This window comes from Vespula vulgaris, chromosome 14 (assembly GCF_905475345.1).
Source record: "Vespula vulgaris chromosome 14, iyVesVulg1.1, whole genome shotgun sequence".
Taxonomy (NCBI): Eukaryota; Metazoa; Arthropoda; class Insecta; order Hymenoptera; family Vespidae; genus Vespula; species Vespula vulgaris.
Window position 1 is genome coordinate 395,035 of NC_066599.1, and position 18,173 is coordinate 413,207.

The 18,173-nt window shown below is 31.8% G+C and overlaps 4 protein-coding genes across 11 annotated transcripts; 1 reads left to right on the forward strand and 3 right to left on the reverse strand.

The window, feature by feature from the left end:
* Positions 1–124: 124 nt before the first annotated feature.
* LOC127068958 (sine oculis-binding protein homolog) lies at positions 125–6,611 on the reverse strand. 3 transcript variants are annotated; one of them, XM_051005437.1, is made up of 5 exons: positions 5,692–6,611; positions 5,290–5,597; positions 2,119–2,479; positions 1,648–1,880; positions 125–1,571 (listed from the first exon to the last, which is right to left on the reverse strand). In XM_051005437.1, exons 2-5 carry the CDS (start codon positions 5,572–5,574, stop codon positions 201–203), a joined length of 2,250 nt encoding a protein of 749 aa, XP_050861394.1. In that variant the 5' UTR covers positions 5,575–5,597; positions 5,692–6,611; the 3' UTR covers positions 125–200. The 3 variants fall into 3 exon arrangements, with proteins under 3 accessions (XP_050861394.1, XP_050861392.1, XP_050861395.1); XM_051005435.1 differs by having other exon boundaries at positions 5,290–6,611; XM_051005438.1 differs by lacking the exon at positions 5,290–5,597 and having other exon boundaries at positions 6,419–6,608.
* Positions 6,612–6,955: 344 nt separating this feature from the next.
* Positions 6,956–12,597, forward strand: LOC127068949 (programmed cell death protein 2-like). Of its 4 annotated transcripts, XM_051005406.1 has the most exons (6): positions 6,956–7,307; positions 7,392–7,453; positions 7,565–7,976; positions 8,044–8,146; positions 8,230–8,988; positions 9,121–9,304. In XM_051005406.1, the coding sequence occupies exons 1-5, from the start codon at positions 7,090–7,092 to the stop codon at positions 8,476–8,478; spliced, it is 1,044 nt and encodes a 347-aa protein (XP_050861363.1). In that variant the 5' UTR covers positions 6,956–7,089; the 3' UTR covers positions 8,479–8,988; positions 9,121–9,304. The 4 variants fall into 4 exon arrangements, with proteins under 4 accessions (XP_050861363.1, XP_050861362.1, XP_050861364.1 ...); XM_051005405.1 differs by having other exon boundaries at positions 6,956–7,453; XM_051005404.1 differs by lacking the exons at positions 6,956–7,307; positions 7,392–7,453; positions 7,565–7,976; positions 8,044–8,146 and adding exons at positions 11,283–11,508; positions 11,573–11,775; positions 11,880–12,597 and having other exon boundaries at positions 8,521–8,988; positions 9,121–11,162.
* Positions 12,598–12,831: 234 nt separating this feature from the next.
* Positions 12,832–15,786, reverse strand: LOC127068960 (uncharacterized). Of its 3 annotated transcripts, none has more exons than XM_051005445.1 (5): positions 15,594–15,786; positions 14,041–15,305; positions 13,747–13,969; positions 13,477–13,679; positions 12,832–13,367 (listed from the first exon to the last, which is right to left on the reverse strand). In XM_051005445.1, exons 2-5 carry the CDS (start codon positions 15,236–15,238, stop codon positions 12,994–12,996), a joined length of 1,998 nt encoding a protein of 665 aa, XP_050861402.1. In that variant the 5' UTR covers positions 15,239–15,305; positions 15,594–15,786; the 3' UTR covers positions 12,832–12,993. The 3 variants fall into 3 exon arrangements, with proteins under 3 accessions (XP_050861402.1, XP_050861400.1, XP_050861401.1); XM_051005443.1 differs by having other exon boundaries at positions 13,747–13,972; positions 15,594–15,783; XM_051005444.1 differs by lacking the exon at positions 15,594–15,786 and having other exon boundaries at positions 13,747–13,972; positions 14,041–15,573.
* Positions 15,787–16,692: 906 nt separating this feature from the next.
* On the reverse strand, positions 16,693–18,099 carry LOC127068975 (stromal cell-derived factor 2). Its single transcript, XM_051005498.1, has 4 exons — positions 17,816–18,099; positions 17,478–17,673; positions 17,121–17,345; positions 16,693–17,039 (listed from the first exon to the last, which is right to left on the reverse strand). Exons 1-4 carry the CDS (start codon positions 17,892–17,894, stop codon positions 16,874–16,876), a joined length of 666 nt encoding a protein of 221 aa, XP_050861455.1. The 5' UTR covers positions 17,895–18,099; the 3' UTR covers positions 16,693–16,873.
* Positions 18,100–18,173: the final 74 nt, after the last annotated feature.

Below are 18,173 nucleotides of genomic sequence, written 5' to 3' on the forward strand. Positions count from 1 at the left end.
GACTATTAAATCTCGATCTAGATAATGTAAAGAGTAAAGGATCCAGAAAAAAGAAAAGAAAAAAAAAATACAACGACGAAAGGACACGCTACATACAAGTACGCTAATTGAGTACCTCCACGAGTCATCGTCAAAATAGTTACTTTAATGACAAAACGAATCGAAGTAATATAAAAATGTCTAAACGCTGCGCAAAATTCCTAGGTCGTTAGAAATTTACTTCTTCGCTTTGGTTGACGATCGGCACTTTCTGTATCCTCGTTAACGCGTTTCTTTTTTCTCAATGACCTCGTAGAATTTTTCGAAACGATGTTTTTACTCGATATCGCGCTAGAATGTTCACTGTCGCTATTGGAAGAAACCACCGTAAAGTGACACTTGTCTGGTCCCGCGGGAGTAGACGGGGAACTGGTTTTCACGGATGTCGTATGATCCGTCGTAGAGATAACACTATCCGTTAAATTGTCCGAGATAGAACTCTTTCGATCGGAATCTGTGTTGTTCAACGACGTTTCCTTCTTCTCAGTCAGAAATTTGGCAAAGACCGATGTGGGAAGTGGTATAGGTATAGGAACTGGAATTGGTATCGGTATCGGATAAGGGACGAGTATCGTCACGGGAGGTAACAACGACGAGGACGGAGCCTGGGCCGATAATTGAGATTGACCAGGATGAACCGATGGCATTTCGGTATACATTCTGAGATCCGAGGGATATTTACGTTGCCTGGATTCGTCGGTACAAGAGCCGGGCGAAGGTGCCGCCTCCGATCGTATCGGCGAGGAAGATGCCTCCGGAATCCAAGAGGACGATTTACGAAATTTTCTCTGCTGGGAGTATCGAATATTTTCCCGGCTTCTGGATTCTCTCCCTCGCAATCCTTTCACGTCCTTCACGTGTATATCAGTTTTTTGTTCGATAGCAGATTTATAGATCTGATGCCTGTCGTGCAATTCACCGTCCATCACGCTTCCCATGATACGTTGTTTGTTATGATCCACGAAAGACGATCCCGATTGGCTCAGGTTTAACAAATTCGACTCCGAATAAGGAAGCCTACAATGTATACGATCGTTCGCGCAATGATAATACTTTTGATATTCTTGATCTTTCAACGATTCCTTAATGGTCTCGCGAACACTCTCGCCGTCCTCGCTCATCTTTTCGTCCGCGTTCTCCATCTTTCTTATGAATGCCCTCGATGTCGTATTAACGTCTGTTCGCGTACAAAAAGAATTTCTTCTTATTATCTTGAGAGACAAATTTTCAGATTTCGCAACATCGATGGACTCTTTGCGATCGACTTCGACGTTCTGAGACGACAAAGGCGAGAGCCTGCTGATCGATTCGTCGTCGACGATCAGAATTTCCTCCGTCGAACTACGAGGCGATTGACAGTTTCGAAGCCAAAGCTCAGGCGTGATCAGTCCACCACCCTTTCCAGAATCGCTCGAAGGTATCGCGGTGAGTCCGTGGAGGGCAAGGTGAGTCTCGGTCTCTCGACAAAATATGTTCATCTTGTATTGATTCAAGCACTTGTCGCTACAAAATTGAAGCTGACTTTCGCCGTCCTAAAAAGGAAATTCGGTCGAATGGAATAACGGAAATGCTACTTGAAACGTTAATCGAGCAGATGTTAAGTCTTACCTGAAAATCGACGTAACTGATCGGATTTCGTACGTGTCTGCACCAATCGCAGGTACGAGCTCTCTTGAAAGCGGCTCTTCGGCCAGCGGCGAAACATGCCTCGCTACAAAATTGTCCCAAAGCATTGACCATTCCGCAAGAGAGTGGATTCGTTCTTCCCGGTTCCCACGTCTCACCGATTCGTCCGCACCAAGAACAGGATATTACTCTGTGTCCGACGTCCGTCATTTCATCTGTAACATGTCACGACGCCGAGAAAATTACATGCCAGGACCGTTCCGTGAGAAGCTCGTGGTTCGCGTGGATGCGCACGATTTCCGATTTGACATAATCGTCCCATCCTGCGTTCGATCGACTCAACGTTCTCTTTAATTTTGAAAAGGAAAGAGAACGAACGTCTTGTTCGATATTCGATTTTTGAAAATTTAACTTTCTAATCAAAGTTCCACATCGACATTTTCGATAATTCACCTGGACTACTCGAAGTCGAATCGTTGTGATAAGGTAATCGTGAGGTAGATGGTACAGTTTTGATTTCTAAGGAAGAAGTCGCCGGAACTTTATCGGGACTCTTCGAAATTTCGTTAGAATAATACGACGGTGGTAATTTCGTTCGTAGAGAATGAGAAAAGGCCGATTGATGATTCGTCGCCATCGGCGATCTCGACGAAGCCCCGTTGAATATAAACTGTCGATCCATTTGAGGCAAGGGATGTTTCGAAGTTGCAACGGGTGCAAAGTGATCAAGATTTAAGCCTCTGGTGTAGCCACTATCGACTTTCTCATAGCCATACCATCCCAACAATTCACTCATTGCCGTTGCTGCATATTCCTGGAAAAAGAAAAGAGAAAGGGAAAAAAGGATCAACGTCGGTATGATTAATCATCGACGCCACAAATCTCTTTAATTCATTAGTTCGCTATCTCGGAAGGCTCTTTAACGGAGAAATAAAATAAATAAATAAATCGCACAAGTGTCTGGGCATTCGCACGAATCCGAGGCGCGTTAAAATTCCTCCTCGCGTCGGTGAGTATACTCGCGAACAAATTGGTTTCATTTAAAATCCGCCTCGTTAAGGAAAAACAATGGTAGAACGCGTATAGTATATATAAGCGTTGCAGATACGCCAACGCGCTGAATTCTCGTTAAGGATCCGACTTAGGTTCGAAACGGGAAAAAAAGGGACGGGAAAAAAAACAAAGGGTGAATTTATTTATTTATCTTGCCGAAAACCGGTGCGCTCGCGTATTGCTTCGCGGAGAAACAGAACGTGATACTCCGAGGTCTGCATGTATACGTCCATCTACATGTACCGGTGAGGGGTATAAATATAACCAGTACGCGCATATGTACTCCGATGTATGTACGCGCGTATATCTGTGTTCATATATGGTATACGAAATCGAGGATATCACGTGGCGTGCGGATCAATCCATTAGTCGACTCGTTTCAGTTACACTGTGCATCGTACACTTCTTATGCTGGTATATCGTACGGTCGAGCGAAGGTAATATGCTACGATAAATCTTGAACCTTCGCAGCCGAGGTTCGACGAACGAACGAACCAACGACGAACCAACGACGAACCAACGACGAACCAACGACGAACCAACGAACGATTCTCTGCAAGATTTCCTTTAAAACGCGAAAGAGAAACGGTGATTTGAAACGAATCACGTGAATCACGAGTCATACGACACCATCTTCTAATAGAAACTCTTTGCGAATCCAATACAATCTGTTTTACATAATATATTCGATGTTATAAGGGGAAAATGATGATAACGAGATGGTATTATTAAATCGGCGCTAATCGATCGATAAAGGACCTTCGAAATTTAACCAGATCCTAAATATTAAACGGATCGATATAACGGTATATCTACGTAGACGTTTAAATCACTGTTGCAGTACCGACAGATCCCAGAATATCGTTTAATAAGCGAAACGATCCATCGGGAGACCGTGAATCGTAGAAAGAAGGATAGAGCAGACGATTATCAAGTTGTAGGAGTATGGTACTCGCGCTGTCTGGCACGCAGGTGCGCTTTCCCAGTGCACGCGAACACAATCGGCATATCGACGTGGACTTTGTGTGTGGCCGGTCGTTTGCCACGGATTAACAAACATCGATTAACTACTATTTCTTCTTCTATCTGCCCGGCATTAGTCGTCCCGTCCCAAGCTTCGAAGTAAAAGCCAGTCTACTTATTTCACCTCGACACGCGATCCGACCTAGCGATTCCTCTCGGTTTTTTTTTTTTTTCTTTCTTTCTTTTCTTTTTTCCTTTTTCTTTTCTCTTTTCTCTCTTTTCTTTTTTCCTTTTTGCTTCCCCTTTCCTTCTCTCTTTATCCTTTTTCTTCCTCGTTTAATGCGGCTCTTCGATTCGGTCGTGCCAAAACTGAATCGATACAATCGTCTCTATATATGCGCATACAGTCGTCATGAGCTGCGTTTCAATGTCAAGTCGATGGATCGAAATAATTCTTAACGAGAAGAAAAAGAAAAAAATTGGATCTCGCTTGAAAGAACGCATCGCTCGTACATTCTCCTTTGTCAAGATGCTGCAGCTTTGAAGCTCGTACTCTGATCAATTCGAATAGTTTCATAGACGTCTATCGACTAGCGCGGGATCGATAGTAGCTAATGATTTCCACGAACGTTTGGATTTTGGAATTCTAAACGAATTCGAATTAATTATATCTATGTAATTCGCGCCTGGTCTACGTATATTCGAAATAAAATTCGAACGCATTTAAGTGTAACAGTATATCGACGAAAATTCGCAACCCCAAAAGTTATCTCTTTCTCTCATCATTTGATGTATCGGTATCGGATGTATCGTTTCGATACTTTTCCAAGAACCATCTCACGCAGAAATTCATTGCAACCAGGTGAATACGCAAGGCGAAAGGTATAATGATGAGAGCCGATCCGTGGGTGTCGTATTGCAACCTATTATGATTTCGAATAAATCAGGCGAAGGAGAGTAACATGAAACTCGTTGCTTCTCTCCCATGTATACCCCGTTTCATCTTTGTACGAACAGGTATCGCGAGGAGACACTGTATACTCGATAACGTGATGCTTGAAACCATGAAAGCGACATATTACCACCATCCTTGCGCTTCCTCGCTGTCATAATCTTTTTCAAAATTGCAATTTCGCTCTACGTAACTCCGTGTGTGTGTGTGTGTGTACGTGTGTGTGTATATCTCTCTTTTGAAATGCTATTATCCGTATCGTTTTATTTTCTAAATATCTCGTTACATCTCAATATCTCAACATTTCGTTAGAACCGTTTCGTGGCAAAAAAAATTTCGAGTTAAATTAGAATCATTGTACACGATGAAGGTCGATTAAAAACCATGAGAAATCATCGAGCATGGATTGATCTGTCGATAAATTTCATTCGAATCTCGATACGACTCTATTTCCTGTTCTTTTTCAAACGCTAGTTTGACGATCGCGATATACGTAATAATAAAGTACATGCAGATAAATAGTACATGCATATATGTACATTATACAGCCTGAAATTGACTTTGATATAACGAAAAAAAAAAAGAAAAAAACAGCGGGATACCAATCGGGACACAATTATCTATTTTGAAAAATGAAATTGATGATCAAATTTTACCCTAATTTCTTCGTCAGCCTCTTCTTTCTTCACCTTTGTTGATACACGTTTTCTTCCCATGAAATCGCCACAAACGGTCTTATCTTCTAACGACGACGGCGACGACGATGACGACGATGACGACGACGACGACGACGACGACGACGACGACGACGACGATGACGAAGAGGACGACGAGGACGACGACGACGACGACGACGACGACGACGATAGCAACGACGACACTCCCGTCTTCGCTGATCTCTCGTTTATTATGCTCGATAACGATTCTATCCTACTTCCCATTACTTTCTTCTACGTTCATAAATCTTTGAAATGATTTATAAATACATATATATATATACACATATATATATACATATATATATATATAAACACACACGTATGCATATAAACGCGTACCTGCTTGGTTCGAAAAGTTTCGACAAGTTAATGCTTTATCCCATAAAACTCGTTATCATCCTTTTAGGTATAAAAAAAAAAAACTTTCCGGATTAGTTCGCAAAAGAGCGATCGATCGATCGACGCATTTCGTTCGATCGAATACAGAAAATTGAATTCTCTTTGAAAGTCATCGATACTATGTTGGCTGTAAAAGCAAAAGGATGAGCCAACTGATACGTATATATGTATATCCAGTGTAAAACGATTTCGTTCGTGAAAATGTTGGAAGAGTTTTTCCTAAAAATACTTAGCTAGATGCTCCTCGCATGCCGCAGGCAGCGGAAGACGGCAGGCTCTAGGCTAATCGAATTTCACCGATATTTTTAGGTCACTAAGGTAAAACAACTCGCATTAAAATTAGACCATATGATCGGTCTCTCTCTCCCCTTGTGTCCTCGTTGTTTCGTCGTGTCGACGTTTTCGACCTTCTCAATCGCGATATTCGCATACATTATGCGTTTTCTTCTCCAAAAGTTCCCGGTATTCTTTAACGAGAGAGTCGACGTTCGCACGCGACGACGTCATTTCGTTCGTTTCAATGAAATCTGTGTGTGTCCACGTGCGCTTGAAATAGAATCTTTCGCGTGAAAACTCGCGTATAATGCATATCGCGTTGATCTAGATTCCCTTTTAAGATCGGCAATTACCCGCGTAATTTAAATTTTCGAAGATACTTCTTCGATACCTTCTTGATTTAAGTTCTTCGAAGAAAATATACTTTGTCCTGGGATGAAAGGATAATAAAGATTTAAAAATATCACAAGACTTATCGATTCACTCTGCACACTTTTTTATGTATCACTTATCGCGAAGGAGAGATGATCCAAGAAACCGATCCAAGGGAACATCTTCTCGCATGTACGCTCGCTACGCGTACGCGGTAAAAATAACCAAGTGCTGATCAGCCGACATTCGTACGAATTCGTGCACTTTCGGAATGATTCGGCTCGCGTGAAACTCAAATTTCATCGCTATCGCGTATTACAAATGATACAGACTGTATTGACCGTGTTATATTCCTACAGTCGTATAAAAATATGTAGCTACCCGAATTTATAAGTGCGGTATATATTTGTTTAAGAATCAATAAATTATTAGGTTGTTATACTACCTACTTTGCCACAATTCCGATAATAAAGGAACTCCCTATGTTAAAAATAAAAAAAAAACAAGCGAACCGAACGAAATCTACTTAACCGATCGATCGAATTAATATAACTTTTTAATTCTCACGTGAGATGGCACATTATTTTGTAACGACCTAACCTAAGATTCATATCCACTTGGCGTGCGTTAAATCGTGTTATGATAAAGGAAATTATTGTAAATAACTTTTTTTAAAAGCATACTCACAAAATGCCAGTGGATTTAGGTTTTGTTGAAAAATGTGAACCTTGGCGATTGGAAAGTAGATTTTTTCCAAGTAAAGTAGGTGGTAGACCAGCCTGGTTAAATTTAAAAAATATACCTAGAAAGGAGGATCTTGAATGCGAATATTGTAGACGTCCGTGTATTTTCCTATGTCAAATTTATGCTCCATACGAAGAAGATAATGATGCATTTCATAGAACGTTGTATGTATTTATATGTAAAGATCCAAGTTGTTGTAAAACAAATGAAAATGGGAATTTAAAGGTTTTGCGCTCCCAACTAAATAGATTTAATCCCTTCTATCCTTCCGAACCACCCGTAGAAGAAGAAAACTGGAAAACGGATATTAGTAAGTATAAAAAGTAATATAATATTACTACAATATTATTATATTATTAATCAAATTTATTTATTTCGTAAATCAATTATATTTATTACATTTGTACTTAATTGTTTATAGGTATCGATACTTGGTGCAAAACTTGTTGTGTTTGTGGAATTGCAGCACCAAATCATTGTTCAAAATGCAAAATTGTAAATTATTGTTGTCGTGATCATCAAATTTATGATTGGAAACAGTATCATAAACATAATTGTGGTAATAATGTGAATATAAGTAACAGTTTTCTCTTTCCCGAATACGAACTAGTAATAGAGACCGAAGAAAATACAAACGAAGATGATGAGGATTGTAGCGAAGTAGAAGAAAAAGAAATGGCAAAATACAAATCTATGACACAACTTAAAGAAACAGGATTCTTTCAAACTGAGAAAGATACAGAAGATTTATCAAAAATGGCCAATGCGGATGAAGATGAAGTATTTGCCTTATTCCGTACAAGAATTGAGCAAAATCCAGAACAAGTCTTAAGGTATATCATACTTGAAACATATTTATAATTTTTATAAATAAGTATATAATGTTTCTCTAATTTTTAGGTACGAACGAAATGGACAAATTTTGTATATTTCAGGTAATACAAAAATTAAAGATGTTCCAAAATGTTCTCTGTGCGGTACAGAAAGACAATTTGAGTTTCAAGTAGGTTAACTTCCAAAGATGGTCAGTATCGCATCATATCGTATAATATTTTATAATCTATAACTACCTTCATTTCTTTGTAGATCATGCCTCAATTGTTGAATTTCTTTAATTACAAAGATGTTATTAATTCTATAGATTGGGGGATACTTGTTATATTTACTTGTAAAAAATCTTGTATGCCAAAAGAAGAATATGCAATGGAATATATATGGAAGCAAGATATTTTATCAGATAAGGTTGACAATTCGTTAAAAAATAAAAACAATTCTACAAATTACATATATTGTTTAGATACTTTACCTTTACCAAATTTATATACACGAAACTAAGATTCATTCAAGACAGTATACATGCAACATTTTCTTAAATTAAAACAATGTAAGTGACAGTATATAAATATTTCTATTTCGAACGCGTTTCGATCTAAACATAAATTATTTGAAAATGGAAAACGTAGAATAAGAAAATTTTAATATATTGACATAAAAGCAATAACATACTAATATTTACTTTTGTTGATTGCTATGTTTAAATATTATAATAGAATGAACAGTGACCATCAATGACTTTCAAGAAACTCTTTCCGCCATTTTAAACATGTATCACGTGATATATCTAAATTTTTACTTATATATACGGTCAGTAATCCTTCATGATTCCAAGAAATGAATTTGAGGAATTCCCATAAATGTAATAACTTTATGTTAACTAACTGTAGTAACTAAGAAAAAAATGTGTCTTTGCAATATGCATCTTTGCACGTTGTCGTTGAGGAACGAGTGATAAACGAAAGTGACTTTTATTTGATTACAACATATATTATTAATCGTAATTAATAGGTAACTGAAAAATGATTTTATATATCAAACAATCTCAGCTTTTTTTTTTCAAATAAATAATAGAAAGATATAAATAACATTTTCAACTAAGATAACATATTTCAATTCTCTTTCATCTGTATATTTTCACAGCTTGATATACAAAGGCTATTGTCATACATATATGCATAAAATGGCACAATCTGAAAAGAATCTTGCGAATACGTATTTAAATATTGAAGAAATCATCGAAGTAAATAAAGCGAATAAATATCTTTGCCGCGTTTGCAATCAAATTATCCCTGAAAAGCATTTAACAGCAGAACATGTTAACAAAGAGAGTCATATTAAAGCAATGGAAATGTTCATAAAATATTTTGAAATAACAAAAAGTATTACAATAAAATGTAAGATTTGTCAAGTTACAGGTACTTGGGAATTGATAACATATCATGCAAAAACACACAAATTAACCCCTTGGTACAAACCTAAGGATAAATATAAACGGTATTTCGAAAATTTTCTAATAATTCATAAGGGTCAACTTTATTGTTCTTTATGTACAGTTATATATGAACCATTCTCTTGGGACGATATTCTTGTTCATATAAATGATAAAAAACATACTACTTTTATGTCTTTAATTAACAATGTAGATGATGTATTTTTAAACAATCCAGAAATATTAAATAAATGTGAAAGCTTTGTATCTAATTGCATAATATATTTAGAAACTAAGCTCTTTTATTGTTTCATATGTCAAACGAAAATATCAGGTTGGACTAAAAATCTTAAAGAACATATCAACGGCAAATACCACTGTCAACAAAAATTAACATTTACAATTAAGAATATAATTCCACTTAAAAAAACAGTACCAATTGAAAATTGTTTATTTAAAATACCTACAGAGTTAATTTGGATAATTGAAACTGATAAAATTTATGTTTTCATCGATAGCTTATATTGCAATAAATGTAATGTTATTATGATTAATGAAGGCTCCATAAAAAGCCACTTAAATCGACATGTACGTTTAAGACATAAATTTGCAAACCAAAATGAAACAAAAGCAACTCCAACGAAAATTATACATTTGACAAGCACAAGTAATTATTCGGATAAAAATATTTCAAATGAAGAAAAAAAGATACAAAGTCCTGGATCTTCACAGACTATAGCATTTAATAAAACAAAAATTGTAAACAAATTAAAAAAAACCATTTTACAAAACAATAAATTGATGAATAAAACACTTCAAGATAAACATACACAGCCTATTGTAGAATTATCAAAACAAGAAAAAAAAACAGAATTTTGTAGTTTTGACACTGAATGTATTTTTTTTACAGCAAAAGAAATTAAATCAAGCGTGTATTTATCTATATTCAAAGAAAATAACAACATCTATTGTTTAGTTTGTCAAAAAGATATATCTAATAATTTTCAAATATATTATGATCATATTTTTTCTATTGAACATCTTATACGTTTAATTGACATAAATATTAAAAAAGATCGCAAAGAGTTCATTATATTTGCTTCTATTAATGAAGACAATAAAGATAGTATTGACAAATTTGTAACTTGTATGCTATGTAATACTGAGATAAGAAATATTGATGAATCATTATCAAAACATATTGAGTTGAAAGATCATGCATCATATTATTGCAAATGGAAAAAAACATGCTCAAAATTTTATAATGATATTTTGACATTTATAAAATATAATTGGTATTATACTACCAAGTATTATTGCGATATTTGTTTAATAGAATTTTCTTCAGAAATATGTTTTGCCAAACATATGAATAAGAATGGTATACATTTGAATTCAAGCAATGCTAATTACCATTCGTGTGTTCCATGTTCACTTCTGTGGTATGGCAATAATTTATCTTATTCTAACCATAGTAAAACACCAAAACATCAATTTATGATTTCGTATGGAACTTGTGTCACAAATAAATTTCCACCCGAAGCAGAAAGATTTTTGATCTCAGTTGAAGAGAATGTTGAAGAATTATTGAAGTTTTCTTATATCGCAGATAAAAGCAAAGAAAATGAAATATTGACACGCTTAAAAAATGATACAGTATCAACTTTTAACGTAGTGAAAGCTTATCCATATGGATCTAGAATTTGTGGTTCAGGGCTTCCAGATAGTGATATTAATATATTTCTTGACTGCTGTGAGTTTATTTTAAATTATTGTTTTATTATTTAATAAAACTTAGTGATCTATGAAAAATTACTTATGTTTAAAATAATTTAATTAAAAAAATAATCAATAAAGAATGTATTTTTTATAGTAAATACATATAATGGGACAAGTGTACATAAGAAAAATTATTCACTTGAAACCACAGTTGAAACAATTGATAGTATCCTCTCATCAAAGCCATCAGTTTGGTATGTAAATGAGATTATATTGGATGATAGAACAACTATCATGAAAGTATGGTATATACCAATGCAATTACATTGCACAATTTCGTTTAAAAATGGTCTTGATGTGGAAAGTACAAATTTGATCAAGTAAGAAGAAATGATTACCTTTTTGTACCATTGTACAAATTTAATATCTATATTTTTATTATAGACATTTCAATGAGATTTACTTACCATGTCGTAAATTAATCTTGGTTTTGAAAAAATGGTTGTCATTTTGCGGTCTATCAGGATTTCCTTGTATAAGTAATTATGCATTAACCTGGTGTATTATTTTCTATTTACAAATAATGTTGATATTGCCAAGTGTTACCGAACTCATTCAAGATAATAATAAATCAAAATTTATAGATGGTAAGTTTTTCTAATAATAGATATTATGTGATAATAAGTAATTTTTTTATTTATATGTTACTCATTGTACAATGTTATATTTTTTTTTTATTTCTTTTTTATAGGCTGGCAAACAGGAGTATCATATAAATTTAGTGCTAGAGACACTTCAGAATTTCCTTTTATAAAGCTCCTTTTGGGATTTTTTATATTCTATGCAGAATTTGATTACAGAAGCAAAATAATTTGCCCATTACTAGGGAAGACAATAGAAAGGAAAATATTTACAGATTTAACTTTATTACCAAATGATATGGCTCCATATGTTCAATATCTTAAAAATACAAAAAATCCAAAATTGTTTTGTCTATCGCCTATGTGTGTACAGGATCCATTTAATTTATCTGATAATCTTACTGTAATGGTAAAAAAAAGTACCTTAAATAATTTCAGAATATTTTGTAGTAAAAGTGCAGAAATATTAACAGATTCATCTTAATCATTTATACTACACATTATACAATAATAATTTACTTTTTCAAATTTACTATTTTACTTATATTTTGTATTTACACAGCTTTATTTTTTTTTAATGATATGAATTTTGATGATTACTTTTAATAAAATGTTGGAATTTTAATCTTTTTAAACTATGCCAAATAGGTTTTATATTTTATTATTTTTTTTGCAAGATATTACATGTCAATTAAGGTATACATTTTTCTATTTTATAAAGTTAATTATAAAAAATCTATTAGATTTTTGTATACTTTTTATGACCAAAAATAAAAATGATTTCGTTTTAAAACGTGCTCATTTTAAAACGGTTAATTATTTCTCTTTGCAGCAACAATGTATGAAATGTTAAAAAAATCAACTGATCTATTACTATAATGATGCAAGGAATATATACCTATATGTATGTTCTTTTTATAAAAAAAAGTTTGTGTGTGTCTACATCTTATTTATAAAAATTATATAAAAACATATATCATATAAGAAAATATTTTTTATTTGTATAGTAAAATATTTTACAAATGTAAAAAATATATGCCAACTTTAACATTCATTACTAACTCTTTTTGCATGCAAGAAAATTTATTAAGAATGTATAACTATTAATATTATTTTCTTTATGTTTTTAAGATTATAACTTAGCTTATAAAATAATACCTAATAATAATCTACTCTATAATGTGAAATATTAACTGATACATATTTTCATATTTCATATTATGGTTACAATATGTTATCCAGAATATTTGCACTCAGTTTGCAATATTGTTTGAAAGCTCTTAATGTTATAGGTGCTACAGCTTTTGTCAAATTATGTGATAACTCATATGGATCTTGTATACATATTGAAGAATCAATACGAAAACTTTCATTATTGACTGATTTTTGAATATATTCTATGTAAAGATCCATTGCTTCTGGTAATGTAAAAATATCTATGAAATTTTTTTTCTCCACTGTATCACCAATCAATGGACAAATAACATAATCCCTATAATTAAAATGACCATAAAAAATAAAAAATTCTCTTAGTAGTTGAATAAAAGATTTGTTCACAACTACATCAAGAATTTCATGGTCGACTCCAGTTTCCCAACCTATAAAAAAGCTAGACTTTAAAACAAGAAACTAACAATAGTCATTTATCTACATATGGTATAAAAAAAAGTTACGTTTGTTAACTATAAATTCATCACATTGTCTTACCAGAAATACGTCTTGATTTATTTTTCCGCTTTATTAAAGTATTAATGCTTGGTAAAAACTTCTGAATTTGTAAATAAAATATAACAAGCCAGGTAAGAGCATAGTTCGTAATACAATTAAGACCAGGTAAACTACAGCAAGATAGCCACTTTTTAACAAATAAAATTAATTTTCTACATGATGGACATGCTTCATTAATGGATCTAAAATAAAGACTATGTAAGAATATGAATAAAGATTTAAATAAGTGATATCCTATGATAAACTTACTTAATTAATTTAGTATTTTCAACTGATAAGCCATTAGAAAAGGAAATATCACATTGTAATCCAGTTTGTCTATGTCTTAATCTTATAATAGGTACTTTAGTTTTTTTTAATATTTCTTGCACATCCCAAATATCTTTGTCATTTTGTAAACATTTTTTGATAATATCCATATAATATGTTAAAGATGGGAATTTATCGCATTCATTGTATTCATATGCATCCCCTTCTGTAACAAACATTCTTGGTTTTTAGATGACTAATTACTTATTTTCTCATAAAGAAAAAAACATTTACCACAGTCAATGAATACATCTATATCACTACTTGCAAAGGCTAAGCCTGTTATTCTGGATCCAAATGGATATATTTTTAATCTAGGGAATACAGAACTTAATAAAGATGTTAATTGTTTTAGCAATTTTTCCTTTGTTAAGTCAGATTTTAATATGGTCTCTGATAATAAAAATAAGTTTTCTGTAGTCTCTTCCACATGTTCAAGTAATTCTTTTGCACGCGAAGGTAATTCTCCAATTACAAAATCTGAACTATTTACTAAAAATTTATGCATAATATTACCACAATGTATTGAAAATGAATAGCAACATTTATCTTTCTTTACTATCCATAATATTGCACATGGTATGCAAAAATCATATATAATATCTTGCTCAGTATTATGTGAGGTATGAATATGGTTTAAAAAATTTAATTTGAATTTAAATTGTACTTTACAAGGTACACAAGCATATGTTTGAATATTATACCAATAGTTGTCAAATTCTTTCATCAGATGGTTACGTTGATTTTTGGATTCTTCATAACATTTCAAAAATATTTTATTATAGTTTTTATTTTTATCACGTTGATGCACGGATTTGTGATATTTTAATAATAATATTTCACATTCGTGACATTTCCAATATTTATTGGTTTCCTCCATAAACTTTATTGTTATATCAAGACATTCGTGGTCTAATATCGTTTTCTTAAGATTCTGTACATGATTAAAAGAACGTATATGTTCATAAAATCTTTGTAAATTATTAAGTACACTTTGTTTGCAAAAAAAACAATATCTTATTTTATTTTTTTTGCATATGCATGAAAATTCAAAACTTTTTATAATTATAATTTCTATCATTTTGGAAATAGTAAATATTTTTTCTTCTATCTTAAACAATTCTATTGTGTATGTAGTATCAAAATTATGAGTATAGTTTTTTTTTTTGCACTTTTTACGAATTTTGTTCTTTACGTTCATTGGCCACTGCAAAAGTTTATTAATCTCTGTATATACATCATTAGGTATATATAGGTTAGAATCATCTTTTATTTTACAATGCGTAGGTTGCTGTATGATTTCGGAATAAGGTGCAACAGATTGTTCTGATGATATAGTATCAATATTTGGTTCTTCCTCTACAAAAGTTAATACCATAAAATTTCTTATCAATTCCTTCCAATTAGAAATGTTACTGTCTTTGGTGGCCATTTTATTTTCTTAAACTTATCTCTGCTGGAGAACAATTAACAGGAGTTGATGATCTGCAACTTGTATACTGCGACACATACGAATATTTATATATAATTATAAAATATATCTCTCTACTATTTATCTTTCTTCGGATATTTTATTAAAAAAAATATTAAAGTAATGTTTAATAAAATATCACGAGACTTTTTCTAACATCAGTAGATACTAATATCACGTCGTCTTTTGTCTTTAAAGCATGACGCATAAATTAATGCGTATAAATATAATATTGATATCGATATACTACATAAAATAATTTGAAAAGTAATAGAAATATTGTGCCAAACATGATATTCATATATTATACACTTACCTTTTTTAAAAATTTATTTTATTCGCATTTCTTTATTCACGTCCTTGGAATAGATTCTTTTATTATGCGTGGTTATATGCGTGTGACATATAAAAAGCGAAAGTAATGATTAACGACCGTTAAAATTTGAAAAGTTTAACATAATATCGAAGACTACGTTAAATTAACAATTTACTTACATAAGAATGAAAATCTAACGTACGTCATATATAAATAGGAATGATAAGATAAATTATTTCTATGAAACATTTTATGTGTAATCATGCAATAGCAAAAATATCATTCTTCTTAGAAAATCCTAAGAATTTAATATAATTGGACATGCAATGATAAATGTGAAGATTATCGTTAGAAATGTCTTTCTTTCTTGATAATTATATTTTTGATAAATATATCCTATAGTATCGAACCTAAATAAAGTCTTGATAAAATGATTATTTCGATTTATATATTTACATTATTCCATATAACTAAATTACATATTAATTGGTTCCATACTGTATCATAATTAGAATAATAAAAACATTATTAAAATGATAAATTTAAATATGCTATTTGTATAATCCATAATTCGCATAATTTTATATAATCGAAGTTAACTTACGTCTCAAATATTGAAAGTAACATTGAATTGTAAATATCAGAATCTCAGTATATTACGTATACGTGATTTGTGTATACATATTGAATATAACAAAGGAAATAATACTACGTTAAGAAATAGTAAACATAGTACTTTAATATTAGAATTAGGGATATTTCCAATAAATGATTCGAATTTGTAAAAAATAATATTGCATCTTTTTATCACAAAAAGAAAAAGGAAAAAATATAACATGCTTATACTTTGATAGATAAGAATTATACTAGACAAGAATAAAGAAAAAAGGATGTTGCTTAATAAGAAAGGCAAAAAGAATCAGAAAACATTACCTCTACATTGAGTATATAACATAAACCGTACGAGTATTAACTTTTGCGATAAACCTTCGCAATTAGAAACTACCTTGAAATTTTATAAATGTTAAATGCAAAAGAAAATATAAAATGAATATTTGTTTTTTTTTCCTTAGGTCATCAAACTATAATAAAATCAGTATTATTTACAATTGTGTTTATAATTAAATTTTTTTTTTTTATCTTTTTGTAATAGCAATAGATTTTGTACATCATAAGACAATGGATCATATCTGCAACATATTCTATAAGAACTTCGTATTACTTATTGACGCATAGATTACTTAATTTATTTAAAAAAATTACTTCTACATGAAGAAAATTTATAACTCTGTATGTTCATAATGATGTGCTTTGAAATCAGCTGGATGAACGAACAAGCCCTCCATAGTTTTCCATTCTATGTGTCGACTATCAGGAGAATAATCTCCAATTACTTCCATTTGACCAACTAGATGGGTGTATGATCTACCACTAATGGATAAATACCTGTATTTGGAAATTATTTGAATAGCCATTAAAAAATATATATTAATAAATGAAAATTTGAAACAAGTATAAGAAACGTACGCGTTTGTATCTACATGCTTTAACATGACAATATCATCTCTTTCCCAAAAATCAGTCTCACATACTATTTGCCAATTATCCCCACTATCACCTTCTCCTTCATAATCCCCATAGGCAGATATTTCTTGTTTACCACTTAATGGTGAATTAACTAAGTGAGAATGTAAATTCTTTTTTGTTGCAATATGCTCTAATCTAATTATATCCCCGCATTTAATTGGCTTCCTATTATTGTTAAAACATAGATAAATTGTATAAAAACAAGTTATTAATTTTTTATACTATTTTGAAAATGTTAACTTAAATTAATATTAAATTAATATTAAACATAAAATTTTAATGACTATTATTCATTACCCACGAGTATATCGCTTTCCATATTCTGCTTTTACAAGCCAGTATGAATTACCATCTTCTTTAACTTCTATACCTGTCACTGATTGTTGCCCGCTACCACTTCCATATCTGATATCATGAGAATGTAGTCTGAGATTGAAGTCAACGTTCATTAATTTAAGGACAGATCCGTATGTTACATATTTTGTTCCTTTGGCTACAATACAATGTTTTGAATGTATAAAAACAATAATTAAACTAATATATTAGCAACATAAGTACGTATTTCTACAATTAATATAACCTTAAAATTTACACATTCGCATGAATTACAAAAAAGTATCAATTTTAAAATATACCTGTAGTAAATCCTAGGGAAAATAAACTTATTAATAATATTTGGAAGAACAATGGTACTATCTCCGATCGCAATATCATCTTTAAATAATTAAATATGGCTTATACTATTAAAAACACCGGAATGTGTCAAATCTAACTTCGGCTGTGTACGTGGTTTGTATAGATAGTCTCATATTTCGTGCGTGCCAACTTTTCATTGGCGCACATCACAAGCTATCGCACATAACAAAATTTCAATTTAATACAAAATACTTTCCGCACATTATACAAACAATTATACATAACAATTATAATATTTATTCAATTGGAGAAATATGTTTTATTAAATAATATATACAATCGAAAATTGAAAGCTTT

Excerpts from the sequence above, each read along its gene's own strand:
- LOC127068958 (XM_051005437.1), bottom strand. The coding sequence starts at position 5,574 with ATGGGAAGTAGGATAGAATCGTTATCGAGCATAATAAACGAGAGATCA. Across the intron at positions 2,480-5,289 it reads AGGCTGACGAAGAAATTAGG|GAATATGCAGCAACGGCAAT; the intron begins GTAAAATTTGAT and ends TTCTTTTTCCAG. Across the intron at positions 1,572-1,647 it reads TCAGTTACGTCGATTTTCAG|GACGGCGAAAGTCAGCTTCA; the intron begins GTAAGACTTAAC and ends TTTCCTTTTTAG.
- LOC127068949 (XM_051005404.1), top strand. The coding sequence starts at position 9,152 with ATGCATAAAATGGCACAATCTGAAAAGAATCTTGCGAATACGTATTTA. Across the intron at positions 11,163-11,282 it reads TAATATATTTCTTGACTGCT|TAAATACATATAATGGGACA; the intron begins GTGAGTTTATTT and ends TATTTTTTATAG. Across the intron at positions 11,776-11,879 it reads TAAATCAAAATTTATAGATG|GCTGGCAAACAGGAGTATCA; the intron begins GTAAGTTTTTCT and ends TCTTTTTTATAG.
- LOC127068960 (XM_051005443.1), bottom strand. The coding sequence starts at position 15,238 with ATGGCCACCAAAGACAGTAACATTTCTAATTGGAAGGAATTGATAAGA. Across the intron at positions 13,680-13,746 it reads GAAAATACTAAATTAATTAA|ATCCATTAATGAAGCATGTC; the intron begins GTAAGTTTATCA and ends TCTTTATTTTAG. Across the intron at positions 13,368-13,476 it reads TAAATCAAGACGTATTTCTG|GTTGGGAAACTGGAGTCGAC; the intron begins GTAAGACAATGT and ends GCTTTTTTATAG.
- LOC127068975 (XM_051005498.1), bottom strand. The coding sequence starts at position 17,894 with ATGATATTGCGATCGGAGATAGTACCATTGTTCTTCCAAATATTATTA. Across the intron at positions 17,674-17,815 it reads TTCCCTAGGATTTACTACAG|CCAAAGGAACAAAATATGTA; the intron begins GTATATTTTAAA and ends ATTGTATTGTAG. Across the intron at positions 17,346-17,477 it reads GGAAAGCGATATACTCGTGG|GAAGCCAATTAAATGCGGGG; the intron begins GTAATGAATAAT and ends TAACAATAATAG.